This window comes from Neocloeon triangulifer, unplaced genomic scaffold (genome assembly GCF_031216515.1).
Source record: "Neocloeon triangulifer isolate White Clay Creek 2 clone unplaced genomic scaffold, ASM3121651v1 ptg000002l, whole genome shotgun sequence".
Classification (NCBI taxonomy): Eukaryota; Metazoa; Arthropoda; class Insecta; order Ephemeroptera; family Baetidae; genus Neocloeon; species Neocloeon triangulifer.
The window spans coordinates 3,197,975-3,223,434 of NW_026775545.1; the positions used below are offsets into that span (position 1 = coordinate 3,197,975).

General features: G+C 37.3%; 6 protein-coding genes across 14 annotated transcripts; 2 read left to right on the forward strand and 4 right to left on the reverse strand.

Moving 5' to 3' along the window:
* Nucleotides 1-26: 26 nt before the first annotated feature.
* On the reverse strand, nucleotides 27-5,039 carry LOC132204186 (DNA topoisomerase 2-binding protein 1-like). The gene is made up of 13 exons (XM_059632528.1): nucleotides 4,585-5,039; nucleotides 4,352-4,497; nucleotides 4,095-4,290; nucleotides 3,789-4,035; nucleotides 3,515-3,733; nucleotides 3,257-3,459; nucleotides 2,767-3,128; nucleotides 2,158-2,622; nucleotides 1,683-1,950; nucleotides 1,326-1,631; nucleotides 1,160-1,267; nucleotides 462-1,102; nucleotides 27-405 (listed from the first exon to the last, which is right to left on the reverse strand). The coding sequence occupies exons 1-13, from the start codon at nucleotides 4,672-4,674 to the stop codon at nucleotides 240-242; spliced, it is 3,417 nt and encodes a 1,138-aa protein (XP_059488511.1). The 5' UTR covers nucleotides 4,675-5,039; the 3' UTR covers nucleotides 27-239.
* Nucleotides 5,040-5,067: 28 nt separating this feature from the next.
* Nucleotides 5,068-9,362, forward strand: LOC132204205 (cyclic GMP-AMP synthase-like receptor). Of its 5 annotated transcripts, none has more exons than XM_059632577.1 (11): nucleotides 5,068-5,248; nucleotides 6,764-6,997; nucleotides 7,318-7,502; nucleotides 7,560-7,730; nucleotides 7,780-7,883; nucleotides 7,940-8,060; nucleotides 8,117-8,248; nucleotides 8,435-8,569; nucleotides 8,625-8,747; nucleotides 8,803-8,986; nucleotides 9,071-9,362. In XM_059632577.1, exons 2-11 carry the CDS (start codon nucleotides 6,856-6,858, stop codon nucleotides 9,082-9,084), a joined length of 1,311 nt encoding a protein of 436 aa, XP_059488560.1. In that variant the 5' UTR covers nucleotides 5,068-5,248; nucleotides 6,764-6,855; the 3' UTR covers nucleotides 9,085-9,362. The 5 variants fall into 5 exon arrangements, with proteins under 5 accessions (XP_059488560.1, XP_059488571.1, XP_059488578.1 ...); XM_059632562.1 differs by lacking the exon at nucleotides 5,068-5,248 and adding an exon at nucleotides 6,565-6,701; XM_059632568.1 differs by lacking the exon at nucleotides 5,068-5,248 and adding an exon at nucleotides 6,599-6,722 and having other exon boundaries at nucleotides 6,774-6,997.
* On the reverse strand, nucleotides 8,799-12,987 carry LOC132204196 (aldehyde dehydrogenase family 16 member A1-like). 2 transcript variants are annotated; one of them, XM_059632539.1, is made up of 14 exons: nucleotides 12,882-12,987; nucleotides 12,572-12,705; nucleotides 12,392-12,421; nucleotides 12,009-12,193; nucleotides 11,773-11,951; nucleotides 11,576-11,723; nucleotides 11,382-11,527; nucleotides 11,222-11,319; nucleotides 11,010-11,171; nucleotides 10,732-10,950; nucleotides 10,582-10,684; nucleotides 10,311-10,512; nucleotides 10,015-10,255; nucleotides 8,799-9,959 (listed from the first exon to the last, which is right to left on the reverse strand). In XM_059632539.1, the coding sequence occupies exons 2-14, from the start codon at nucleotides 12,674-12,676 to the stop codon at nucleotides 9,534-9,536; spliced, it is 2,244 nt and encodes a 747-aa protein (XP_059488522.1). In that variant the 5' UTR covers nucleotides 12,677-12,705; nucleotides 12,882-12,987; the 3' UTR covers nucleotides 8,799-9,533. The 2 variants fall into 2 exon arrangements, with proteins under 2 accessions (XP_059488522.1, XP_059488532.1); XM_059632549.1 differs by lacking the exon at nucleotides 12,392-12,421 and having other exon boundaries at nucleotides 8,803-9,959.
* A 380-nt stretch (nucleotides 12,988-13,367) lies between these two features.
* Nucleotides 13,368-18,805, forward strand: LOC132205111 (probable ATP-dependent DNA helicase HFM1). 4 transcript variants are annotated; one of them, XM_059633986.1, is made up of 23 exons: nucleotides 13,368-13,427; nucleotides 13,558-13,889; nucleotides 13,946-14,046; nucleotides 14,101-14,184; nucleotides 14,233-14,361; nucleotides 14,424-14,656; nucleotides 14,859-15,073; nucleotides 15,129-15,279; nucleotides 15,334-15,469; nucleotides 15,533-15,652; nucleotides 15,715-15,890; nucleotides 15,945-16,164; nucleotides 16,229-16,368; nucleotides 16,423-16,693; nucleotides 16,751-16,971; nucleotides 17,024-17,265; nucleotides 17,323-17,435; nucleotides 17,506-17,607; nucleotides 17,661-17,710; nucleotides 17,759-17,902; nucleotides 18,073-18,353; nucleotides 18,409-18,683; nucleotides 18,744-18,805. In XM_059633986.1, exons 1-23 carry the CDS (start codon nucleotides 13,425-13,427, stop codon nucleotides 18,773-18,775), a joined length of 3,771 nt encoding a protein of 1,256 aa, XP_059489969.1. In that variant the 5' UTR covers nucleotides 13,368-13,424; the 3' UTR covers nucleotides 18,776-18,805. The 4 variants fall into 4 exon arrangements, 2 of the variants coding, with proteins under 2 accessions (XP_059489969.1, XP_059489970.1); XM_059633987.1 differs by lacking the exons at nucleotides 18,073-18,353; nucleotides 18,409-18,683; nucleotides 18,744-18,805 and adding an exon at nucleotides 17,954-17,977 and having other exon boundaries at nucleotides 17,759-17,899; XR_009442663.1 differs by lacking the exons at nucleotides 17,661-17,710; nucleotides 18,409-18,683; nucleotides 18,744-18,805 and having other exon boundaries at nucleotides 18,073-18,213.
* A 116-nt stretch (nucleotides 18,806-18,921) lies between these two features.
* On the reverse strand, nucleotides 18,922-21,384 carry LOC132205080 (solute carrier family 35 member G1-like). The gene is made up of 5 exons (XM_059633937.1): nucleotides 20,974-21,384; nucleotides 19,944-20,180; nucleotides 19,658-19,876; nucleotides 19,233-19,589; nucleotides 18,922-19,152 (listed from the first exon to the last, which is right to left on the reverse strand). Exons 1-5 carry the CDS (start codon nucleotides 21,145-21,147, stop codon nucleotides 19,030-19,032), a joined length of 1,110 nt encoding a protein of 369 aa, XP_059489920.1. The 5' UTR covers nucleotides 21,148-21,384; the 3' UTR covers nucleotides 18,922-19,029.
* Nucleotides 21,385-21,535: 151 nt separating this feature from the next.
* On the reverse strand, nucleotides 21,536-24,901 carry LOC132205074 (solute carrier family 35 member G1-like). The gene is made up of 7 exons (XM_059633932.1): nucleotides 24,856-24,901; nucleotides 24,702-24,794; nucleotides 23,238-23,365; nucleotides 22,942-23,178; nucleotides 22,615-22,833; nucleotides 22,199-22,564; nucleotides 21,536-22,145 (listed from the first exon to the last, which is right to left on the reverse strand). Exons 1-7 carry the CDS (start codon nucleotides 24,884-24,886, stop codon nucleotides 22,002-22,004), a joined length of 1,218 nt encoding a protein of 405 aa, XP_059489915.1. The 5' UTR covers nucleotides 24,887-24,901; the 3' UTR covers nucleotides 21,536-22,001.
* Between the last annotated feature and the right edge of the window lie 559 nt (nucleotides 24,902-25,460).

Consider the following 25,460-nt stretch of genomic DNA (forward strand, 5'->3'; position numbering starts at 1 on the left):
CTATATTGTTTAATCGATAAGAATAATTATGCGTATAACTACGATGAAATATATTATGGTCCCACTTTATTATATAAAATAAACATTTGAGATGTTGCACCACCATACAGCATTTTCAAAGTTGGTTAGTGATAAAAAAAATTACTTAGGTTAAGAGAATCTTGTATAAATTAAGGATTGTTGGAAATTTCATAAAAGTAGTTGAAGAAGGATTTAAAAAAACAATGCAAAGCTTCCCTTTAGATGCGATGAACACTCGAATCTGGAAGTGGGTTCTTGATGAGGTAATCACTCAAGTATATAGGGTTGTAGCATGGCACGTTTGCAGACCTCAAAGCACTCAAGTCCATATTCACCCTGTTGACATCTATGAAGCAGTGGGTCACCCCACTTAAGTTCTCCTCTCTGGACAAATTTTAAATCAAAACTGAGTTTACCATTAATTTTGAACCAAAACTTACTTGTAAGGGACAACTTCTCCGCCACCAGCAATAATCATGCGTTCGAAAGCAGCCGTCTTCTGTGGGGCTCCAAGTAAGATTGCCTTGAAGTCTTTGAAGGCGCCCTTTTTGTCAGTCTTCCTCCAACGGTAGCAGGCAGCTGCCAACTCTTGGGCCAAAGGACTGTCCGCGATTTGAGGCTCCAAGAAACCAGCGGCCTTTGGATTTCCCCACTCGTAATCTTCCTCAGATAGAAACTCCATGGCTTTGGCCGACTCCAGCAGGAATTGTGGATGAACTATCCAGAGACCAGCTGCAATTGCTCCTAGCAATCTTTCACTTCTGCTTGGCGCGTTAGTCACCAGGTGAGTGGCCTCGGGGTCGAACATTTTTGTAGCAGAAACTTTTCCATTGAGATTATTCACAACTCTGTGTATTTGGTCCAGATCCTTCTCAGCAAAACCTGTCAGCATAAAATGATAAACAGGCCGTTCTTCTGCAGGCTCCTCTTCTTCTTCCTCTTCTTCATCATCCATTACATCCTGTAGAGTATTATCTTCATCTTCAAAGGGTGTTGGGTATGGAGCCGAAGTTGACGGAACCTCTTCATTTTCTTTGTTTTGGTCTTCGCACTTTCGTACGTTCTTTTGGCTGCTATAGTTCTGTAAATATAAAAACAAATCAGATTATTTACAGTTCCAATTTATTATTTTACAAACCTCCAGAAGTTTATCATCAAGGTCAATGTCAATGGTAACTTCAGCGCCGTCAGTTGACCCTAATTTTTCATCCCCCAGGTCATCTACTCGAGCTCTCTTACTAACCAGCTAAGAAATTTCACACAAAAAGTAAAGACAATTACAAAATAGTCAAGATATCACTAACCGTAGTTTCAGTAGAATCGTCAGTAACACGCTTTGAGTCAGGAATGGAATTGAGATATCTTTTCCAGGCTTTCCTCGTAGTAGGTGAAGGATCATCACTCTTGACCTGACCATAGGGTGTTTCAGGGGTGGAAATATAACCAGGGTCCAACTTATCCACCTCCCTCCTAAAACTTGCAAGAGACAATCTTGAAATGCGTTCTGCGTCCATAAGTTTGTTGTCCTGAACGAGAACTGGAGTTGCTGGGCTGAAGGGAGTTTTGAAGCCATCAATGTTTGGAGGTGGTCGAACCGGCGTTCCAACATCCTTCAAGCAAGAAAATTACACATTTATTATTTCTCAAATCACAAATCTTACTAGGTCATCTTTCTGAATGGAAGAAGTCGAAGCAGAAAGAACTGAGGCAGAGGGAGAAGGGGCAGTTGGTCCGGTCAAAAGAAATGGTTCCTCCGGAAGGTGACTGTTGGACACACTGCACTGCAGCAGCCAGTCTTTTGTCACAGCTGGCAGGTGCCATTTGGTTGCAGCCTTGAACTTAGAGCCTTCTGGCGTTGGGCAAATCAAATGGGTAGAAGCTATGGCATTTCTATCAGGTGCTGGTTTCTTGGCAAACACATCTTGATAGCTGAAAATTACAGAAATTTATAAAAAATATATTTATTTTTATTGCAAACATCTTAATTATTAAATTGAATCAAAATATATGAAAATAAACAAACAAAAAATTAATATCCAATTTTATTGCAAACAAATTTTTTTTGTACTTCATAAAAAAACTGATGGTTTGAGAAATAAAAATAAATCAAATTTATAACTTAAGATTTTTACTCACACAGCCCCTAGTTCAATTGCCAGTGTTGATAGGTAGGCTCGCTCTTGACCACCATATGAGCTGATGGCGATCACAACGCCTTTCAAAGGCTTTTTCGGACGAAGTAGAATTGGCCTGTGAAAGTATTGTATTGGCACTGTCTCGCCTTTTTCATCACATTCCTCCAGCCAGTACTGGGTCACTTGTTTGGGGTTGGACGCCTGTGTTTTGAAAGGTCCAATGATGTAGTCAGCGTTGCTGTCCACAAATTTGGCTCCCATGGACTCAGCTTTATGACGAACTAAGGCTGCCTCAGTCTTGGTCAGGTCCTTGATTTGCAGTTTGACGTTGCCGAGTGCAGCCATTGGCTGTGCTAGTTCCTCTTCGTCATCTTCTTCTTCGTTCTTAGCATTATCCACAGGGAGAGGGACAGGCATATCATCATCTAGATACTGCTGCACAACAGCTAGGTCATTTTTGGCAGTTCTAAAAGACAGAATAATGAATTTCAAAAATAAAAGAGTGGAGATGAAAACTCTGGCATAATAATAAATAGTATTACCATCACATCATTGATATCTTTAAGAAAAACTAAATTGAATTTTTAAATAATTGAAAAATTACACAAACCTGGGTGAAATGATAAGTTTTTGGGGAGACTTGAACATCTGCATTCCCCTCTTACTAAGAGGCGAGGGTGGTTCCGGCCCTTGCTGACCAACAGCCTCTGCAGGGTGCTTGAGTTCGAAACTTCGAATAAGCCAGCTGAGGGGGACGATGGGTGGCTTACGGCTTCGTTGGGCTAGAGCTTGAGCCTCGGCTGGACGTAGACTCTGACCAGCCAGGACGACATGGGTCAGTCCTTCAGAAATTTCATCAAAGCGGGTGGCGCCGCTGCTGTTCAGCATCTTTCGCAATTTGTCTTGCAAGGCAGTAGAACCACCAGACACGTAGATTTTGCATCCATCCAGGAAAGGTCCAGCTTTGCGCACCTATTTGAAATGTGCAAAAAATTAATACGAGCATAAATTATTTATTATTATAAAAGTCTCTATTTTAATGAGAATTCAAGTTTTAAATTTCAGTATTATATTGAGCTTTTAACAAATTTTTTTCAAACCTCAGCAAGTGGAAGTTTCATGATTTTCATGGTGGCGTCATGTTCCTTTTCAGGGGTGGAAGGTGGTTCTCTCCTCTCGGGTGGCAAAGGTTCAGCAAAAGACATGGTCGAGACAGTTGATGCCATGGTCTCATTGATTTTAGTAGCTTGGTTGCGAGTTGCTACTTCATGAGCAATAGTGCTGATCATGGAAATGTCCATTTCTATCAGATTAAAACATTGAGAGATTTTGTGAGGTAAAGAACAAGAGATAATTACGAGATGCATCTCTTTCAGGAGTGGAAGTTTTGGCTGGTGCTTTGACTGCGTAAGAATTAAAATTTAGAGAGTGGCCTGCTTTAGCGGATTCCAAAACCCAGGCCTCTGACACGCAAGGAATCTTCCACTCTTTGGCAGCTCTATATTTTTCGCCCGAAGTGTTCGACACAACCAGAACATCCGTCTCCTGTGCTGTCAGATCTGGGCTGTACTTTCCACCTAAAATATTTTGCGTTTATTTTATTAATTATTTTGTAAATTTGCTATAGTTTACCATGCTTTTCAATGATTGCCCTAATTTTCTCCTTCTTCGCTTTGGGGAATTGTGTGACTGAAATTATCAGGCCTAAAAATGGAGGGCATTTTAGTCGAATCAGAAGGTCGTCAAGTGCCGAAAGATGGTTTGTCTGGTTGGTCTCCCAAGATTCATGGACCCAAGTCTCCAACATCACTGGAATTTTGTTCTCAACAGCGACAGAGTATTTCTCTGTGTTTGTCATTTCAGCCACCAAATGTGTCACCTTGAATTATATATCAAATTTACATCAAAGCGTTTCTAAATTTAGGTTCGTTAACTTACGTCAGTGGATAGATTTTTTTCAAATGTGCCGCACATGAAGCGCACTTTGTTGGCCAATTCCTCTTTCTGCGATGGTTTGAATCCTGATAAGCAAACTCGAAGGCCCTGCATGGCCAACGAAAAGACTGGATAAGGTCCCTCAGGAGTCGGCTCGCCTTTGCTCAAACACTGCTGGACGCAAGGCGCTCCCAAAATACTGTCCCAAATAATAAGGATATTGTGATATACAGATCTGTATTTTGTATAGTAAAACATACGTGCATGGAGAAGATTCTGTGAAAAGTCGGTGGAAGAGTTGGCCTTCGAACTTTTCCAAAACCAAAACAACTTTCCGGTCGACTTGCAACTTCTCGCACTCTTCTTCGTCTAGCATTTGCGGGTGTATCAATTTGTCTTGACAACTCTGAAAATGAAACATAGTGCAAATTCTAGATTGAAAAGAGCTGGTCGGGCTTCTAGACCGCGTTACAAAAATTCAATTTTTTTTTACCTGGAAGGCGTCGGTGAAACATTTTGACGGCTCTTCCGACTGCCGAACGAAGTACATTCGAAGACCACGCTGGCTGAAGCTTTGCTCCATCACACTGGACAAAGTTTACAGCTGGAAAATATAAAAATCAGTCATAAACGTCTGCTTTGGATGAACTTTGGCGCCCATTCAAAGGGATGAAAAGGATGACCACAGCTGATGAGGGAAGGAGAGGGGGCAGAGGAGAGACTATAGGGGGCTCTGCAGTCTACCGGCGCCAAAAAAAACTATCAAAATCCAGTCTAACTTTACGCATGCCTCACCCCGTGATGAAGCGAACAAAAATAAAAAATAAACGAGTAATAAGGAAAACGTATAATCGAGTCATGCAATGACACCGCTGCTAAAAAAAGTACAGCCTAAAAGAAATCAGTGGAGGGGGCGCGATCCGCCAATTCTGATCAGACAGAGGAGAGAAAGAGAGAATAAATAGGAGAGACGGATGAAGCTTTTGCAACAGTTTCAAAGTTGATATTCGACTCCACCCTCTTTTATCTCTTATTTGCGGGCTGCGGAACAATCAGAAGAACAGCGCAAAGGAGGCTGATTTCGATCTCACGCTGCAAACATAATTTAGTTGTCTTCAGTTTGTTGGAGTTACTGACTTATCTCTCCACTGCAGAAGGTATATTAATTAATTAATTAAATGATAGTGCTTTTTATTTAATATATTATGAAATTTAAGTGTTATATTTACGTAATTTATAAAATTTGGATATATTTCTTATTTTTATTTTATTATTTTCTTTATTTTTGCACAAATTGACTGAAAACACACCCAACTCCTTTCGTATCAAAGAGGAAAAATATTTAATAAGAGGTCACATAAAATGAGAAATTTAAATCAATCCATCAATTTACTATCAAAGATCAAGTCCACGTGCATACTTTGTTTGCTTTGTTCGACACACTTATTGCAATCAGGTAATAGTATAAAAAATAATTACGATGAGTGCAGAATGAGTCTCATTGTCATTACTCTGTACATATACTAAAATCAAGCAAAATTAATTACAATTAATGAATTAACCGATTAAAAGGTATAGCAAGGCTAATTTCGAATAAGACTGTGTAAATGCATGCTTGATAATGGTGATTATATTACAAGATACAATTTTTTAAAATCTTTATAGAGTCACTGAAAAGAGACCTGTTTTCAGTTAGAGGAAATTGCTTCAGTGAATTGAATTTATGGTTCCGTTAGCATAAAACCGGTCGGGATGTTGTTTGGATCCCTTCCCTTGATCTGTGATTTTATTTTAAAAAGCCACGTATGTTTTGTCCAAAATACAGCTTTTAAATTTGGTTTGATGTGGTATATATTACACTATTACATACACTCTTGGTGAAAATATTTTTACAAAATAACTGGACTTAAATTTCTAATTCTTACTTGGTCTTAATTTTACCGCGTCTAAAATAATAATTACAATATAAATGCATCAATTAAAATAACTTATCACTTTAATTTTAAGATTAATACTTATCATAAGTTTACACACTTAATATCTTTTTGTGATGCAAAAAAAGATTAACTTGGCGGAATCCAAAAGTCGTTGCAGTTAATTTTTTTTATCTTTTGTTTGCAGCATTTAAATTATAAGTGAATTATTTCTTATCTAATCATTTTCCTGAAAATTCCAACGAAAACAAGCACTTTTGGCGCCTTGAAATTGAGAATTTAGGAATTTACTGATATTTTTTTTATCATAGCGTGCAGCTTATTGTATAGAAATTTACGTGTTAACTTCTAAAAATAGAAAGAAATTTAAAACTTGACAAAAAAAATTTAAGATCCGATTAAGAAATTTTTTAAATATAATAAAAAAAAAACACTGGTAATGATATTATATTGATGGAGAGTGAAAGAGTTAAAATCTCCCGCTTGAATCTTTCTTTTTAACGCGCCTGTCTCCTTTGTATGCGCAAACACGGCACACTCATTTTTTGCAAGGCCTTATATGCGTGTACATTACATAAAGTGGGAGAGTCATCTTGTTGAGTCTTGAGTTTAGAGCATTACCAAAAATTGATAAAGAAAGCAGACTGCCATTAATTTCCAATTGCTGGTTTCAAAAGTGATATTTAGGCGCTTCGTGGTAAGAGAGATTTTACATTGTCGCTGCATTTTAAATTCCAGATATATAAAGAAATTGTCGAGCGGCAAAAGCGGAGCCTGAATTTGACACAAGTCTCAAATTAGTTGCTTATTCACGAAAGCTAAACAGAGATATGCGATTGTTCACTGGAATCGGATTGCTCAGTCTGCTATTCATCATTTCATTTTTTGGACTTTCACTCGGTAAAGCAAAGAAAAAAGCCAAGAACAAAAGCAACTCTTTATGCAGAATCGAAACAAACGAGGTTCATTGTGGTAATTATTTATAATTTTTTTAATTTCAAATTTTGCTCTGAATAATAAATCACATCTTATTTCCAACTTAAAATAATTCGCTCGCGAAAATGAAAAAAATTATTCAATTTATAGACTCGGCGGTGGTTTATTTTAAATTATAGCCAAAAATTTTGATTGAGACTTTAATAACGTATTATAATTTTTTTTCAAACTTGTATTTAGCTGCATTTTTTACCACATTATATTGGCAGTATGTATATATTTGCTGTTTTATGAGATAGTCTGGGGATAAAAATAATTATTTTAAAGATAAGAAAAAATTCCTTGTTATTTTACAGACAGAGCCATGGGAGGTATTGCGGCAGCGCCTGCTGAGCCACAAGCTGCAGAGCTTCCAAATTTGGAGAACTTGAGAATATCGGGATACTCTGGAAACGTCGTACAAGTTCTTGAACGAGTTCTAAGAAAACTGCGTCTTGAAGAAGATGAGATCAAAAGAACTAATCAGTTTATTGATCAACTTGTATGCTAAAAAATAGCTCAGCTAAAATTATTACAATTAAAACTTGACGGTTATTAGGTTAAGAGGGACTTGGTAAATGGATTGAAAGCTGAAAGCAAGCTGTTTGCCATGATCTACAAGGAAATACAATGGACTGGCAGTTTTTATGAGGGTCTGAAGATTTCTAAGCCAGACGAGTTTGACCTGAACATTGTTTTCAAATTTCCGTTTGATGAAAAGAAACTTAAGGTTACAATTTTTTTCGCGAACAAATAGTTATTTTCAATATTAAAATTAGTTGGTTGCGAGAAATGATCAGCCTGGATTTGTGACTGTGAAAGGCTACGGACAAGCACTGGAGAGCATCAAAGCAGACCCTAAATGGCAGCCACCAGTATATACGTATGATAATTTTGAAATACCAACAGCTTTTAGTATTAAACTTACAAAATACCCAGTGAATTGGCACGGTGGACAGATCCCTCTGGTAACCTGTTGCAAGATAAAGTCAGGCAGTGGATGGAAGGGATTACCACCAAGTTTGTGAACAACTACAATGTTGGAAAACCTATTAATGAAGTATAAAACCACCAACAGTAATTTTAAAATTATAATTAATTATTTATCACGAATAGCAACTTCATTTAAAAAAATCTGGGCCTGCAATGACATTGGAGATTGGCGGCCTATCGATTGATGTTGTGCCAGTCTTTGGCTTCATTACGCCACCACCACATCCTATCAGGACTCCAAAACCTTTGAATAGAGTAATAATTATAAAAATTACGTCAATAGATCAACTTCTTATTCTATCAATTTGCGCAAACAATTTTACTCTTCTCAGATGGTTAAGATTTTGTTTCCTAATTTTTATATTCTTAATTTTGTGATATGCATGCATCATCCAATAACCTGTGCATAGCTGGAAAACTTAAACAGGTTAATATTTTTAGAGCTGGTTTATTGTACCGAAGCCACTCAAGAATGAGCAGAGCATTTCCGATGCTTGGAGAGTGTCCTTTTACCAATTTGAAAAAGATATCATCCGTGATTATGGAAGGATTAAACCTGCCATCAAGTTGATCAAGGTAAAACTAATTTTTTTTTCAAAATAGATGGTTACATTAAAAAAATTTGTTATAGAAACTGCGAGACGAGCAAAATTGGCAAAGTCTTTACAGCTATGCTATCAAAAATGCAGCTCTTTGGATGAAGGAGAGTGGAGAATTGAGTGAAAATGATAATACTGACTTGGCTTTCATCAAGGTATTTTTAAATTTGTTATGATAATTGCACAAAGCTTTTCTTTTTTAATTTACAGCTGCTTCGAGGCATCCAAAAATACCTGCAGGACGGCTTTCTCCCTTTCTATTGGGAGAAGCGTGGAAACATGCTGCGAATGGGGAATGTTGAAAGAACAAATCTAGCCAACCGAATTACTAGATTGATCAGGAACATCGAGCAGAACTGGGAAGCAAACCCTGCGTACATTGGAGAATTGATTTGTGAGTTCAAAACCGTGACACCGAGCTCAAATAATACTCATTTTTATAGTAGATTATGATTATGAGATTTTGGTATTTTTGTAGATCCCGATCAGTGATCCAGAGAGGGGCATTTCAAGTAACATTTTAGGCCTGTCTGCCACCTAATATTTTGATAGCTGCCTTTGCCTGGCCTTTACTAACAAAAGAGAGAACTTTTTTTACTCTCTATAATATGTTTATCTTTTATATTGTATTTACTACTGCCTTGATGGCAAAATTAAAGGAGAATTTTTTTAGTGATTTATGTAATTGCATCTCTTAATTGACACACATTTTACTTATTGACTGTGGGAAAAATAAAATTTATTCAAAATAAACAATAACGATCTGCATTTTAATGCGACAACTCTTCATAATATGGCACAATTTTTGTGTGTTAAACACCTCGGTTTTAAAAGTTTTAAAATTGTTATAAAAACGTCAATACATTACTGGGCTACAAAAGAGCAAGAGTAAAAAATATTTTCTGCCCCTCAACCTTTATAATTGACATTTTGGAGAGGATTTAATCAGCAGAGAAAACTGATTTGCATGAGGTGCAATTGTGCACGAAATACTCATCGGGGCAGTTGTCGAGACAGGCCCAATCCACTCTCCATACCTTTTTGGGGCGGTCGGATACCAGCTTGGTGACATCTCGGAAGCCCACCCACACAGCTCCTACTTCAGGATGAGCAGCAAAATCAGCCTGGGCACCAGGTCCGACGACGTTCAAAACTCCAGCTGGTAGAGCTGATCCGACTTGTGCAAGGTGCAGGGCAACCAGAGCGTCCCTCGGACTTGCACTCACCAAAACACAATTTCCAGCCAACAGAGCAGGAGTAATGAGAGAAATCAAAGCGCTCAGGCTGTCAATTGGCCCACACACAGCAACTATTCCAACGGGCACAGGATAAGTTGAGCATTTGCCCTCGATGTGACCTTCAAGGACCTATTAAAAATTGACACGGTACAAGATAAGATTTTAGTATTTTTTAATTTATTACCTGGCTTGTTGTGGCTTTTGCACACCACTTTGTCAGGGCTTGTATAGATGCCTTGCATTCACAAGCAGCAATCTTGTCTCCCTCAACTCCGAAGTCGTTCAAAAGTTTTGCATACGACACCTCGGACTTGGCCAGGGCGGTTCCCAATTTTTCAAGCGCATCTGCTCTTGATGGTTGGCTAAAGACTGACCAAGACTGGAATGCTTTTAAACCAGCAGAAACAGCAGTTGAAACTTCCTTGCTGCAATTTTATTAAAATTTAATCAAATTTTTTATATATTTTAAATTCAATATACTTGTTAGGCAAACCAACTGTTGCAAAGGGCTTCTCATTGCGGCCAATGAGCACCTTTGCGGAAGCTGCCTGAAGAATTTTCCCGTTGACAAACATGTCTAATCGTCTCAAAGAAGAATCTGCGTTTTCGGACCATTTTGACTCAAATCGGTGGGCCCCTTTGTCACAAACAGTCGGCCTCCACTGTTTGAAATTCAGTAAACCTTTAAAGTGTAAAATGAATAAAAAATTAAATAATAGTAATTAAATATGTTATTCGATATTTTGCACACCGTTCTTTCCACCCCACTGTCCAAATCCAGAGTAAATTGTTGATCCGATTCCACTTGATGGACTGGGCAATTTACCATGTTGGTTGATCCAAACAATCGGAGCCTGCCAAAAATTTTAAAACCAAAATCTCAAACAAAAAAATAAATTACCTTGATTCCACTAGCTGCTTGTGATGCAAGAGGTCCATCTTGGGTCCATACACTAGCACTCAAAATCCTTGGCCGACTGTTAACAATAGTTACTGCCTCATTCAGTGACCTCACTGGCAGCAGACCAACAACATAAGGTCCATCTTCAACAAACTCTGATAACATCGGTTCTTCAAATCGACCGCCAATTAGGATCACAGCTTCCGAGCTTTCCAGTAGCTGCAAAATTTAAACATCTTGAAATTGCTGCATTATATTTTATAATTGAAAAGGCAAACCTTCAGTCCTTCATCATTCGCAAATTTGCGCACTTTGTTGATTGCAGAGTCGGACCAAGATTTTGAGTTGATTGGCTCGGTTGGGAACAATTTTTGAAAGTAAGAAACAAACGGTTGGTACAAGTGCTCTTGGACAAGCACCTCACTCACTGGCCAGAAGCTCTGAAATTATATCATAAGACTTCAGTTGTTAATATTATATGCAGTCTTACAAAATTTGCTCTTTTAGTGGTTTCATGAAGGAGGGCCCTGGCTGCACCTTCAAAGTCTGCATGGCTCATTATGAGCATATTCGAACGACCTCGTAAATCTGCAATATTAAATTTTAGGAATAAAAATTAAAATTAAATATAAATTAAGCATCTTAATTACAGAAAGTGGACTCTGAGTTGAAAAGTTCATCGCTCTCTTTGGTAGTTTTGATGGGCCCAAAAACAGCCACGGGACGACCAATAACTGCTTCAGGTGGGTTTGATGGCCCATTAGTTACAACCACATTAAATACACCTGCTGGCAACCTGGAATAAGAAATGTTAGGCAGCGAGATAATTATACTTTTCTAGTACTTTGCCAAAGAAGCCAGATAGAGAAGCGACTCCAGTCTCCTGTGACCCAATACAGTGATCACGCAACCAGCAGCCAAAGCAGGTGCTGCTGCAAAGCTGGCTTCGAGAAGGGGGAATTTGGATTGGCGGACATCAATCACAACACTCCCTAAATGACAATTTTAAATTTGGGTAACATTAAATTTTTTTAATCAAACCTGATGCATAGTACTGCCTGTTTTGAGGGTCCTCTAAAGCAGCCCAACCACTGTAGTACTGCCAGTACTCGACTAAAAAGGGCAAAACTTCTTTCAAAAGAGTCTCGGCTGGTGCAGCATACAAGGCTTCCTCAAATTCAACCAATTCCGAACCTCTCTTGGAAAAAAGCTCAGCAACACTAGAAAAATAATGTACAATTAAATTTCCTGGCTAACTAGAAATGGGCACCACATACTCTCTGAGGTGTTGCTTTCTGATCTCAGAAGGCAAGCCTGACCACTGGCCCAGGGATTCGTAGTTGTGCCAGTAGGGCTTATCGGCAAACGAGGCTTCTTGATGAATCCATGGGCTTTTTTTTAAGGGCTCCGGGCACAGCCACTGTCCATTGACAAAGCTCGATGTAACTTTTTGCCTCAAGGTCTGCGAAGTAAAAAAAAGGTAAATTATTGTTGGCTAATAATTAAATAATTTGCACTGGCACTCCCATGACAAAACAATGCATAAACCATTACAAATATCCAATAAACTTTAGAGTCTATTTTTCCAAGTAACTTCAATTTAGATCAACAACATACATAATGACACAGATGATAAATAAATAGAGGAAAATTTACATACATAGACTTTAGTCACGTTTCTAGTAACCCACTGCAAAATCGGTTTGAAAAAAAAGATCAATTAATTTTGTTAAAAATTATGCAACGATTAAATTTAATTTTAAAGTAATATATATTTATATCTTAAATTGGTATTCAATAAAAATAAAAATAAAAGGAAAACAAATTAAATAAATCATACTTCAAGCTTTTCGTCCCCAGATGTATTGGGCGTCTTCGCGCTGACCTTCTCTTTCAGCTCCATAGAGTCAAACAACTTTCCAACGAGATTAGAGTTCAAGGGCATATTATATGCGGATGATAAAAAATGTTTCACTGCAAGATAACAAGAATAATTAAGATTTGTACATTTGTAAATACGCCAAAAATATAAAAGTAAACATCCGAGTGTCTTGGAATTTATGTATCCATCCAGGTTTTATCGTCAAATGGTCACACAATGTACATATATACGCAATGAACCCTGGCAAATGGCAATGACATAAACTTACCCTTATTTTAAAATGAAAGCATAAAACTGCAAATGTTGAGAGTGAACAGAACCACTTGTTGCGGTCCAAAATAATAATAGCAAATAAAGGGCCTAAAGGGGCGTACACGCGGAGGGGAAACAAGAGGGAGTGGAGGAGACTACTTTGATTTTTGATTGGTCAGACAATTTTTCATGAAAACAAGTTTAGGCAAGTTTAGGCGGTAAAGGAATATTTTTATTTTTTCCTCTCTCGTCTCTCGAGTCTCGTCATGCATGCTACATGAGTACAGTACATAGCGGTGCGGTTCATATTACGTCATTCATTTTCATTTCTGGATGAGAGATTCAGAGATCTGCGGTGCTCTCTTCTCTCTCTCTCCTTTCTAGACTGTTCAAATACACTACACATTATTTATTGAAATATTCCTTATTTTCAAGGGTTATTATAATAATATATAATTTTAGAACTGCAATGTGGCAAAACCAGCGTTCGCAAAACCTCACGGAAAATAGAAATTTCTGGAATGATAATTCAGACAATGAAATATTGGGATTTCCTAAAATGGTTATATATAGTTGTTCGCTCCTTAATTCTTTTAATTAATATAATGTAAAAATTCCTGTGTATGTTTAAAAAAAATTGTGTATTGCTATATTTCTTCCATAATTATAATGTATTTTCTTCATTTTTTTAGGCAAGTTCCATTTCCAACATGAACCTTGCAAGCGACTTGTACAATGAAGAGGAAGAACTGGAAGAAGAAGACTTACCTTCTCATGGCGGATACTGCGATGAACAATACCCTGATGATGAATTATTTGGTCCTGCTAACATAAGCAGGCTTCGTCACACCAATTACAGCAAAAATGGAGAGGAATTTGACGACAACTACATTTTTGATGGATCGTCATCCTTGGATTTATTCTGCAGCAGTCAGCGAAATGAAACCTTTGCCGAAAATCCTGATGAAAGTGGCTATTTATCTTCAGAGGATGCCAATGAAAGCTTCTTTGACATTGAACCAAAGTAAATTTTTAAATTAAGTCACTAATAACAATTTAATTTATAAAAATTTATTCCAGCGAAATCATGGAAATGCCAGAAAATGAAAAAATACTTCAAGTTCATACCCAAAATTCATTTAGACCTTTGGTTAACAGCCTTTGCAGTGTTTCAATGTTACGTGAGCTAATTTAAGTATAAAAATAACACATTTTACTTAACAAAAGATATTTAGCTCCTCGATACAGATCTGTATTCAAGAGCATTCCTTGCTTCAACTCTGTGCAGTCTCGTGTATTGGATTCTGTCTTAAACTCTGGTTTGTGTAAAAAAAAACTGAAAATATTTTTAATTTTTTTAAGAGTAGATAGACCGATTGTAGTTGCTGCTCCGACTGGCTCGGGAAAAACTGCAATTTTTGAACTTGCAATTGTGAGGCTGCTGATGCAAATTGAAAAGAAATGTCCTGCTTGGAAAGATTATAAAATTGTTTACAGTAAGGTTTCATCATAAAATCATAATTCTTGTGCCGATAATATTTTTTCTTTGCCCTTGCAGTGGCTCCTGTCAAGGCGTTATGCTCTGAGAGACAAACCGATTGGACAGAAAAATTTGGACCACTTGGACTGTCCTGCACTGAGGTTACGGGGGATATGGAGCTGAAGTACAATTCTGCGCTTCGTGAGCACCAAATCATTCTCACCACTCCTGAAAAGTGGGACTCGATGACACGTCGATGGAAGGATAACAAAGCCCTGGTCCAGCATGTCAAACTTATTTTGATCGATGAGGTAAATATTTTAAATTTAGGATTTAATCTTAATATGCAACATTCATGTAGGTATATAAAATAATTTATCTACTTTTCCCCGCATTTATTAAAATATTGCAAAAAAATAACTGTTACAAAATTAAAATACACAATCACTATGAATCAGAATAAACCACTGCAAAAAAATTATGTAGTTAATTTTGCATTTAATTTTGGAAAAGGTTCATCTTCTGAATGAGGACAGAAGAGGCCCTATTTTGGAGGCTGTTGTAAGCAGAATGAAAACTGTGCAATTGAGCTTGGAGCTTGAAAACAAGGCACAGACTTATGGTGTAGAAGGCATTAGGTTCTTAGCGGTGTCCGCCACAATTCCTAATGTTGAGGACATTACCAAGTGGCTTGGAGTTAGGAGCAAATTGGAACCGATGTCATTTAGGTAAATGTCGGTTTTTTCATTTTGGTATTTAAAAGAAAATATAATATAATTTTAGTATTTCTGAGGACCAGAGGCCAGTCAAGTTAAAAAAAGTTGTATATGGCTACGACAGCAGACCTGGATGGTCTCCATTTCGATTTGACATGCAGTTGAACTATAAACTCAAGGAAGTCCTCATCAAACACTCTGATGGAAAACCTAGCCTGGTATTATTAATTTATTTTTATAAATATTTATTTTAATGAAAAAAATTGGTTTAGATTTTCTGTAGCACAAGGAAAGGTGTGACGCAAACAGTGTCAGTTCTCGTCAAAGAGGTGTCCCTGACTTTGACTCCACGTTATAGGCAGGAAATACAGAAAGCAAAGGAAAAGCTAGTTGATAAAAAAATCAGTGGTAATGTCTAAAATTATTTTTTACTAAGAAGCCGAAAATGTATGCATAACTTGGTAATTTTAGATATGCTGATTCGAGGAATAGGCGCACACCATGCTGGAATGCACAAAATGGACAGAATGCTAGTCGAGAACCTCTTCAGGAATGGCTTTCTCCCAATTTTGGTCTCCACTTCAACTCTCGGTTTGCAAAAACCATATTCCAGCCATATTCCAAAAATAAATCACTTTATAAATCCCGTTTAGCAATGGGAGTGAATCTTCCTGCTCATCTTGTGGTGATCAAATCTACAGAGCAGTATGTTGGGGGCTCCTACACAGAATATAGCGAGGGTTCAATTTTGCAAATGATGGGCCGAGCAGGGAGGCCCCAATTTGACACATCAGCTACTGCAGTGATAATGACAAAGCAGAATCAAAAGGTTTAACAAGTTGTTTTCATTATGTATAAAAAAATTGTAATAATTATGTTTTAGTACAAGTACGAGCGGTTGATTGGAGGAAACCAACCCATCGAGAGCACACTGCACAGGCACTTAGCAGAGCACTTGAATGCGGAGGTTGTTCTGGAGACTATTACAAACGTAAATTTGGCTATGTCTTGGCTGAGGTCTACTTTTCTTTACATCAGAGCAACAAAGCATCCTAAGTCGTACAACCTGCCTGATGATAACAAAGTGGAAACGCACCTGAACAGTGAGTAGAATCAATTGGATGAAATATAATAGTTATTTATTTATTTATTATATTTAAAATAAAGACATCTGCCTAAAAGAAATGAAAGCACTGTCAAGCTGTGGAATTGTGGTGATGAATGGCAATAACGTAGAGCCTACTGACGCAGGAAAGATCATGGCCAAGTACTGCCTCAGCCTGCAGAGCATGAAGCTTTTTATTGAGGTGCTTATAATTGATACGAACACGATTTTAATTATTTACTTTTTCTAATTTTAGAATGTCACCAGTGGAATGAGCATTGAAGAATTCTTGCAAGTTTTGTCAAAATGTGAAGAATTTAAAGAGTACCAACTGCGAGTGGTGGAAAAACGCACTTTGAATGAACTGAATAAAGCAATCAGATTCAAAATTTCTGGTAAAGTGCAAAGTTTGGAATCGAAAGTGTTTGTGGTGATCCAAGCTACCTTGGGAGGTCTAAACCATCAGGACATTGCGCTTCAGCAGGAATCGATGAAAATTTTGAGAGTTGCACAAAGAGTTGCGCGCTGTAAGTATTTTATAATGATATTCAACTTACGAATAATTGAAATCTTAAATTTTTAAGGCCTTGATGAGTATACAAGGTGCAAACTAGCTGATGATTACAAATCTGTCTTGAACTCACTTCTTGTGGCCAAGAGTATTGAAAAATCAATGTGGCCTGATTCTTCACTGATTGCAAAGCAGTTTGACGGCATCGGCCCAAAGTATGCTGAAAATTTAGCGGCAGGTGGCAAAACGTCGTTCAAAGCCATTCGAGACTCCAACCCCAGGGATCTTGAAAGGGTGGGGATTTTTAGTGCATGATTTTGTTAAAGTTAATTGTTATTCTTCATAGATTATGGGAATCGGCACAGCTCGAGGCAACCATTTCATCACTCTAGCTGCTCGTCTTCCAGATTACAATCTGAACCTCAAATGCATCAAAATAAATTCAAAAACTGTTAGTCTAGAAGTGACATGTAGCCTTGCAAATGTAGCAAATCTTCGTCAAGGAAAAACTGCTGGTGCCAGACATTTTTGCCTTCTTCTTCTAGCCGATAGGACAAATAATAAGGTTATTTACTCAGAAAAAATTACGTAAGAGAACATGTATTATTTTCAAAATATTTATTATAAAATCATTTTTTTTTTTAGTGATGCTTACCTTATAAGAAATACCTACACATTTGCAACTCACTATGACATTGTGGGAAACGAAGATAATTGTGAAGTTGAGCTTGTTGCAAATATTGTCAGCGAGTCATGGGGTAATTTTTGTTTTCAATTTTATTTTTGAGAAACAAGTTAAAAGCAATTAAAAGTACCAAATGAATTTAGTTGGAATTGACAAAGAGGATGTGGTCAAGATAGAACTTCCTGGTAGAGCCACCAATGAAAAGATTGCAAAGCCTACACAAGAAGAAGAGCCTTCAAGTAAAGGTATAATTTGGTGTTTTATTAAAAAAATATTTTTCATTTTTCCAAAATTAAAGTTGTAAAAAAGCCAACAAAAAGCCAAAATACTAAGACACCAGCAAAGAAGGTACAAAATCTTGTAATTAGTCTTAATAAGTAAAAAACCCTTGGTTAGCGCCTGGCCGCAAAAACAACTCCTGCCAATGGAGAGAAAGCTGCAGAACCCAAGAAAAGAAAACCTTCAATCAGCACCCAAACTCTTGAGAAATTCAAATTAGTCCCTAAGTTTCCAATCATCAAAACCTTAGGAAGAAAAGTGGTAAGGATTTATTTAATTCTCTTGTAAGACCTTATGCAGTCATGTTTACAGCCGCGTTGAGCAGGTTGCATAAATATTGATTTTTAAGGGGCTATATTATTCCACTGTATTTATCTGCATTATAAAACAAGAAATGTTCAACTCTAAGCAGGCATGCATTAATATTGTAGGGTCAACAAAATGATTCGGGATGCCCTACAATGAAAAAATTCATCCTTGACAAATGCATGCAGCCTGTGAACACTACCAACCCTCAGATAGCTAATGATGAACCAGAGACCATGGATACTGAATTTACACCTCCCTCTACACAGCAGAATGGGTCTTCAATAGGAAGTCCTTCATATAGTCCAATTTACTCTCCACCTGTAGCTAATGCCAACGCTGCTACTTCAACTACGAAGAAATATATTTTGGACTATCCTATGCCAATAATTAACTTTGACATTGAGTATTCAAAGTACAATGCATTAAATTTTTATTCTCATATTTTATACTATTATCAGACTGGACGAGAGTGATGAGGAGCTTGAAGCAAATCCTTTCGATGAAATGACACTTCTCAGCTCATCAATTTCTAATTTACCTGATAACAAGTTGTCCAATCGTCAAGCAAATTTTAAACGAACACTCAGCCCAGCAAGAGATGTGGAAACCTTTGTTGAGACCATTTGTGGAGCCTTGGGAACTGTTGCTGCACCCCGAATTTCCACTTGCCTCGGCGAAGGAACCCATCAAAGCATTTCTCTCGGAGACGATATTGCTTCTATGTCCTTTAAAGGTTGTATATTATTCATTAACTATACAAAGTCACATGAAATATTGATTATTGAATAAACAGGATTCAACTTTGTGTTCCCAAAAGACCATTAAATTCAACACAAAATCAAGACATCACAAGGTAGGTCAGAAGTTAAGCATTTTTCTTTGAAGTGATGAATAGGAATAATAATATTATTCTTTATTATACAAAGTTATTTGAAGTTTTACAATTCAGTCATTGGAAATTTTAATTTCTTAAAAAAAAAACCGAAAAAATTCAATGTTAATAAATAATAATTTTTATTACTCGGGTCTAAAAAGAAATTTAAATCAAAGTAAGAGGTGCTTAATTTTATTTGAGAGACTCATGGGATTGTAGCAGCTGCCCGCGTAAGTTGCTCCTCTGCACCCATAGCCGCTACGCAAACGCACACCAAAACAGCTCCTAGAGCGCCTTTCCAGTCGGGGACCTCACCCCAAAACGCCACCTTGAAAAATTTATATTGATTTCATTGTGTCAAAATAGGCTGTAGAGATTTAAATTATAGTTAAGCCAATAACACTATACCTGGAGAATGAAAGCGAGCACTATATCTAGTGATCTCGTGACTGCCACTTTGCCAGCGCCTTCCATGCTGAGAGCACGCGCTAAAAGAACCTGTCCAAGTAGTCCCGTGACTCCGATGAGGAGAGCAAGGCCCCAGTGTACCAGAGATGCGTAATATAAATGCCCGCCTGAGGTCCAAGGTCCGTGAATTTGCGTTAAAATTCCGGCGATCAGCAGCGACCAAATGCTAAAGTGCAAAACCAAAATCGAGTAGTGCACTTCTTTACATCGACGCATCACTACAATGTTGATGGCGGTAAAAAGCGCTCCACATACGGCGGCCAAGTAGCCCAAACCGTCATATTGTTCAACAGAACCCTGTTAAAAATATGTTGAAATAATATTAATTTTCTTTAAAACAAAAAATTATCATAAATTTTTATTACGTTTCGAAATATGAGAGGTGGCTGTGCAATGAGCACAACTCCTGTGACGAGGAGGAACACTACAAGTGTGCGGAAAAATCCGCAAGGCTCTCTGAGACAAATGAAAGAGAGCAAAAGCACAAACACTGGTGAGCTGAAAATGATTGAGGTAGCATCTCCCAAGGGAAGCCTTCGGAATGAAAAGAACAGCAATACGAGGGTGAGGCCACCAACTATGCCCTGCGAAAATCGGATAAAAAAAGTAAATTATTTACTAAAATATTTATTAGTAAATAATTAAAAGTACCTGTAAAACTAAAAGGAGCCTCAATCCAGAGGGTCCAAAAGGGTTTCTCCCTCTGTAAGCTACAATTGGCAGCATTGCGCTCACTTGGACACAAGATCTGAGCACCAAAAGTTCCATGGGTGCTATTGACTTTAAACCCTTGACGAGGGCTGAACACAGGGTGAAAAACACACCTGATAAAAATGCGAGGAGTATGGCACACCAGTTTGTCTTTGTTGGCCTCGGGGGACCTAAATCCTAAAAAAAATTATAATATGCATCAAAAATTCACGAAAATATCTGCATTTTTTTTTTTTAAATTTTATATTCATCAAATTTTTTTAAACTTATTTTAAATTATTAAAATTTTGTTAAAATATTACTCCTTAAAAAATAAATAGGCTCAGTTTATTCTTTTTATCGTCTTGAAAACAATGCTGGGTGTGACTCAATGTTCCGCAGCATTGACCTTGCTCAATTTAATGCAGCGCAGAGGTTTAATAATTCAGGCCTGATACAACATCGAGTTAAACCGGACGAGCCAACTTGCCTCTTACTTAAATTTACGCTTGTCATGCTCAAAGATTTACATATTTTAAACATCGCACACTTAAATAATGTTTTCTTTATTTAAAGAACTTGCATTAGGATTAATAAATTAAAAGCTGTTAGATACAAGAAAGTGCAGTTTGACAGCGCGCAGCAAGTGACTTTCCGACTTATATGAAAAATATTATCGCTGTAATGAAGTGTTATAAACCTCAAGTGACAGATTGTGGCTATTGGTAATATTGTGCTGCATAAAAAATGACCTCCCTCTCGCATGCAAGTTTGATGACGAAATTCGCGCCTTACGATCCGCCGAAGCACGTGATTCATTCACCTCATTATTGAATTTAATCCTTTTGAAATTGAAACCAGTAGGGTAAAATATTAAAAATTTGAGCTTCAACTTTTTCGATTGCAATTTCAAGGCACGGACAAAAAAATATACTCTGTTAAAAAAAAAAAAAAACTAGAAAATTAAAAAAAAAAAAAAAAACGAACGAACCTTTAGTATCTTCCTCCTGATCTCGGTTTTTATTTCGCAATCGGAAGAACTTCCCTTTCTAGTAGACGAGTAATTTGGCATGTAGGTCGAAGTGATCAGCACCTCGAGCTCATCTTTCGCGGTGGTGTATGGGGGCGGCGGCGGAGGCAGCAGCGGGCCCCCAGGTAGAGCCATTCTCTCCCGACTAGAGTTTGCAAAGCGACTGCCGCAGAGTGTTCCACTTATTCCCGCGATCGCTTCTCTCTGTGGTTTTTAATCCGTCGCACCTGCGGCCTCTCGGCGTCACGCTCATTTTGCCATCCACTCATTCAGAGACACTCGCGCACCGCGCATACATTTTCTGTGTGAAACATAATCCCGCGCTCATTAAAATGCACGCATTCCCCGCGCAGTGAAGAATCTGCCCCAAGTCTGCGCAACAATCTAAAGACGAGACCGTGAATTCAATCGCACTCGCCGTTATCTGGAGCCAGAGAGAAGGGTCTCGAGCTGCTTTGTTTACTTAGACGGCTGCCAACATAGATTTGATTACACGCGCGGCACTTGAAAGTGATCGCGAATGAGAAAAATAATCTATTTTATTGGTTGCACATAATGCAAAATGCAGTTGTTTGTTAAAAAAAAAGTAATTGATTTAAACAAAAAAGAATAATTTTTTTATTATTGAAATTTGTGTTTTTTAATAACTTCAAGTTGTACATTTTTAATAATTGACATAACATTGTTGCACAATATGGATATTTATTTAACCAGCGCTGCTATTTCTTACCTCATTTGGCTTGTCATAGCAACTCTTGTTCATTTGTAAAATATAAGGCGCATTTTGCACTTGCTATGTTGAAAAGCATTTTTTTCTTTATAATATTAGATAAAAAGAAAAATTCAAACTAAAATTTCTCTTCATTTTTTTTACAACCATTTTCATTTTTGTTAAAATAATTTTCTTACCATCTAATAAATGAACGTTATTTTTATGGACAACCTTATCATTATTTAAGATCAAACAGAAATTCATGGCATAATAAATTTTACCAGCTGTAAAGACAGCATGGCCACGAGTCGGGACACAAAAGGGTGAACTGCTCTTCAACCCCCATCGCGGCAACGCAAATGCAAATCAAAACGGATCCGACGGAACCCATAATGTCTGGAAATTGGCCCCAGTAACAAACCTATGAAAAACACACAAAAATAAATTCAAAATTAAATTCCTGAGAAAGATTACCTGAAGGACAAAGGCCAAAACGATGTCCAAAGATCGCGTCACAGCCACTTTACCCGCGCCCTCCATATTGAGGGCGATGACCAAGAGCACTTGGCCGAGCAGTCCGGTCACGCCGACAAGACTCCCGTAGCCCCATTCGATGAGAGGCGTGTTCCACAAACTGCCGCCGAGCGTCCATGGGCCTTCAATGAAGGACAGGGCGAGTGAAATCACAAAAGAGCCAACGCTGAAGTAGAGGATCAAAACCGAAAAATGCACATCTTTGCATTTCCGCATCAACACGATGTTTACCGCGGAAAATAAAGCGCCCAGCACGGCCGAGGAGTACCCAACAATGTCGTAGTCGTAGGTCACGGCAGGGTCACCCTGTACCAACAATACAAATAATTATAAAAAAAGAATAGCCTACAAATTACCTGGTTGAAAATAAACGGAGGCCTGGAGACTAGAATCACTCCAGTAATGAGGAGGAAGGCGATTATAAAACGAAAAGTGCCGCAAGGTTCTCGGAGGAAAATAAAGGACATGAGCATCACAAAAATCGGTGCGCTGAAAATTATTGACGTTGCGTCTCCAAGAGGCAATTTTCTGAAGGCAACAAACAGGGCTACTAATGTGATGCCACCAACAAAGCCCTGAAACAAATAAACAAAAATTATTTTATCATTTTTAATAAATTTGGAATTTCTATGTGCTGTAGATGGACGGGTATTGAATTTCAATTATTAATTAAGTAAATTTACCTGCAGCAACAGGTAGAGTCTGTAACCAGGTGGGCCGAACGGGTTGATTAATTTGCACGCAATCATCGGCGCCATGGCAAAGATCTGAATCGCCGACCGCAAGGCGAGCAGCTCCATTGGGTTGATGAGCTCGATACCTTTGACCAAGCCCGACGAAAGGGTGAAGCTCACTCCGGATAGGAACGTGAGCAAAATTGCCCACCAATTCGTATGGAATGGCACAGGTGGTCCCAGATCCTATATTAATCATTAAGATAAAAATTACAAACTTGTTAGGTTATTAAAAAAATTATTACTTCTTTAATTTTTCGAGCAACTTCAAGATCCGCGGCTATTGTGGAATAATTAGACTGCGTAGATTTTCCTGAGCTTAACGATTCTCGTTCACTTGCTGACCCATTTGGAGAGCTGCTGTTGTCCACCACTATAATAGATTTTTATTTTAAAAATTTTTCCACTATAATCCTAAATAATTAATTTAATTTATTGTAAATCGTGTACCGCGCATGCTAGTAGAATTCATTACATTTTATCGCTTAATTGGTTGAATAAATAAACCGACCCGCCACATAGAAAGTTGATCGTGGCCAAGATTTTTTGCTCTCTACTTTTCGTCAGTTTAAACCCACTTGGGCCGCATACAAAATACATTCCCAGTGGAAAAATCACATGACGGTTATAATTGACGTCGAGTTTTTTTCTTCGCCTTGAATGTTCCTTATGCAAAAAAAAGAGGCAGTTTTAAGCAACATTTTTTGCTTCCAACGCAACAGATCGAGTCCCGTGACTCTTTGATGTGGCTGGATGTGGCTTAAGCAAAAAAAAAGTGCTAAGGAAACATATTCTGTTTCAAAGTGGATAGTTAGTATTGGTGTGACATTAATTAATAAAAAAATAAGACTTTGACACCAATGAGGGTGATGATAGGTGAAGACTTACAATTTATTAAATTATGCAAATGAAATGCATGTCAATGAAAGCGATCCGAGAGCATGACAGGAATTCTAATGATAACTATGCCGAAGTAACTCTTTTAAATTATAATATCAGGTTCTTAAATTGATTCATGAGATGCTAAATTAATGTAATTATAGAGTAATTTGAAAATATGAACCTTTTAAAATTTTTCATTAATGTTACATAAATAAACTTAACCATTCTAAACATTACATAATTTAGCTCCGTAATTAAAAAATCATTAGTATATTTACTTAAAATTATTTTGTTTTATTATTATTATTTTTCAAAGTTTTAACAATTTTTCCTCAGGCTTTATATTAATATTGCATTGATCAAGTACATCTTTATACATGGCGGAAGAGAGCCTTACTTTTAGTCTTTGTTATGGTTTATGGTGAAATAATTTTTTTGTGTATGCTGGAAAATACTCATTAAAATAATTATAATCTTCATTTTATCGCTCCAGATTTAAATCTTTTAAAATATGATAGGCTTGTTTTTATTAACAGAACTAAAACTTAATTTTTGTCTTTATTAATATTTTAATTCCATTAAATTTATTATTTAAGTTATGTTTACGATAATTTTTTTTTTTAAATTTAAATATGAACCTGCTCTTACTATTGTAGATAGTTTCATAAATTTTACTCTTAATTAATCCTGTCAATGTTTTACATTTTTTTTTTTCAAATTTAATGGCTTATTTCATTTTCACACAAAATTAATTAGTATGTATTGTTACGTAACAGGAAAGACGCAAGTAGCAACGACACTGGTACGAGATCTCAATGCTAGATTACCTTTCTTAATGCCCATGTTTGTTTTCGCGATGAACCTCCTTAGTATGCTGGCTGGAGCCCAATTCTCGGCAGAGTTGACCTGACGAAAGGTATCTGAAAAGTGGGATACAAGCAAGCCACTGAAATGGACCTTTTACTCCCGACCAAAACTCACGTGGCCTTTTTTCACCACCAACACTGTGCATCGCATGGGTGTGAGCGTTTTTTCACTCGAGCTACCTCCATATCACGTTTGAACGAAAGTATAATAGTCCTTGCAAAATTAGCATAACTCGGTGCGTAAAGCATGTGGTCTGCAAGTTAGGTGGCTGCTTAAAGGGTTATATAACAAATTTCTGGCACGTATAAATGTAAGCAAATAAATTACAGAGTAATATAAAACCAGAGAGAAGGCTGAGAGGATTCATAAAACGCGTGGGGAACACATGCCAACAAAATTGCTTTGAAATGGTCAAATAAGTTTGTCAATTAATTACCAAATAAATTATTTTGCTAATGAAGGAAGTGTGGGTTCAGCAGCATTATTTTTTTTTTCTTTATACCTCGAGTTTGCATTACAAGGAAGTTTTTTCAAGAAAGAGAATAATTGTTACTGCGCACGATTTTTTTTTTCAAACACAGTGCTTTGATTTATTAACCCCAGAAGCAAGGCTCAGGTGGCAATTTAGATTTATATCAAAGCATCAAGGTTATCAAGTACTGGATTAATTTTATTTTAGAACACTTGTTCTACCAGTGTGTTGACTTAGGGTATTAAGA

Bases quoted from the DNA above. Each gene is read 5' to 3' on its own strand.
- LOC132204186 (XM_059632528.1), bottom strand. From the start codon at position 4,674: ATGGAGCAAAGCTTCAGCCAGCGTGGTCTTCGAATGTACTTCGTTCGG. The intron at 4,498-4,584 runs GTAAAAAAAAAT...TTTCATTTTCAG, and splicing joins GTTTCACCGACGCCTTCCAG to AGTTGTCAAGACAAATTGAT. The intron at 1,268-1,325 runs GTTAGTGATATC...GAAATTTCTTAG, and splicing joins ACGATTCTACTGAAACTACG to CTGGTTAGTAAGAGAGCTCG.
- LOC132205074 (XM_059633932.1), bottom strand. From the start codon at position 24,886: ATGCACAGTGTTGGTGGTGAAAAAAGGCCAC. The intron at 24,795-24,855 runs GTGAGTTTTGGT...CCCACTTTTCAG, and splicing joins TGGTGGTGAAAAAAGGCCAC to ATACCTTTCGTCAGGTCAAC. The intron at 23,179-23,237 runs GTAATAATTTTT...TGATTAATATAG, and splicing joins TTGCTCGAAAAATTAAAGAA to GATCTGGGACCACCTGTGCC.
- LOC132204205 (XM_059632577.1), top strand. From the start codon at position 6,856: ATGCGATTGTTCACTGGAATCGGATTGCTCAGTCTGCTATTCATCATT. The intron at 7,503-7,559 runs GTATGCTAAAAA...GACGGTTATTAG, and splicing joins ATCAGTTTATTGATCAACTT to GTTAAGAGGGACTTGGTAAA. The intron at 7,884-7,939 runs GTATGATAATTT...CAAAATACCCAG, and splicing joins TGGCAGCCACCAGTATATAC to TGAATTGGCACGGTGGACAG.
- LOC132205080 (XM_059633937.1), bottom strand. From the start codon at position 21,147: ATGGCTCTACCTGGGGGCCCGCTGCTGCCTCCGCCGCCGCCCCCATAC. The intron at 20,181-20,973 runs GTTCGTTCGTTT...AATTTTTTTTAG, and splicing joins TCAGGAGGAAGATACTAAAG to GATTTAGGTCCCCCGAGGCC. The intron at 19,153-19,232 runs GTATAGTGTTAT...AAATTTTTCAAG, and splicing joins TGCTCGCTTTCATTCTCCAG to GTGGCGTTTTGGGGTGAGGT.
- LOC132205111 (XM_059633986.1), top strand. The intron at 14,185-14,232 runs GTTTGTGTAAAA...TTTTAAGAGTAG, and splicing joins GGATTCTGTCTTAAACTCTG to ATAGACCGATTGTAGTTGCT. The intron at 15,653-15,714 runs GTTTGCAAAAAC...AATCCCGTTTAG, and splicing joins GGTCTCCACTTCAACTCTCG to CAATGGGAGTGAATCTTCCT.
- LOC132204196 (XM_059632539.1), bottom strand. From the start codon at position 12,676: ATGCCCTTGAACTCTAATCTCGTTGGAAAGTTGTTTGACTCTATGGAG. The intron at 10,685-10,731 runs GTAATTTATTTT...AATTTTTGGCAG, and splicing joins AAGCAGCTAGTGGAATCAAG to GCTCCGATTGTTTGGATCAA. The intron at 10,513-10,581 runs GTGTGCAAAATA...TACACTTTAAAG, and splicing joins ACAGTGGGGTGGAAAGAACG to GTTTACTGAATTTCAAACAG.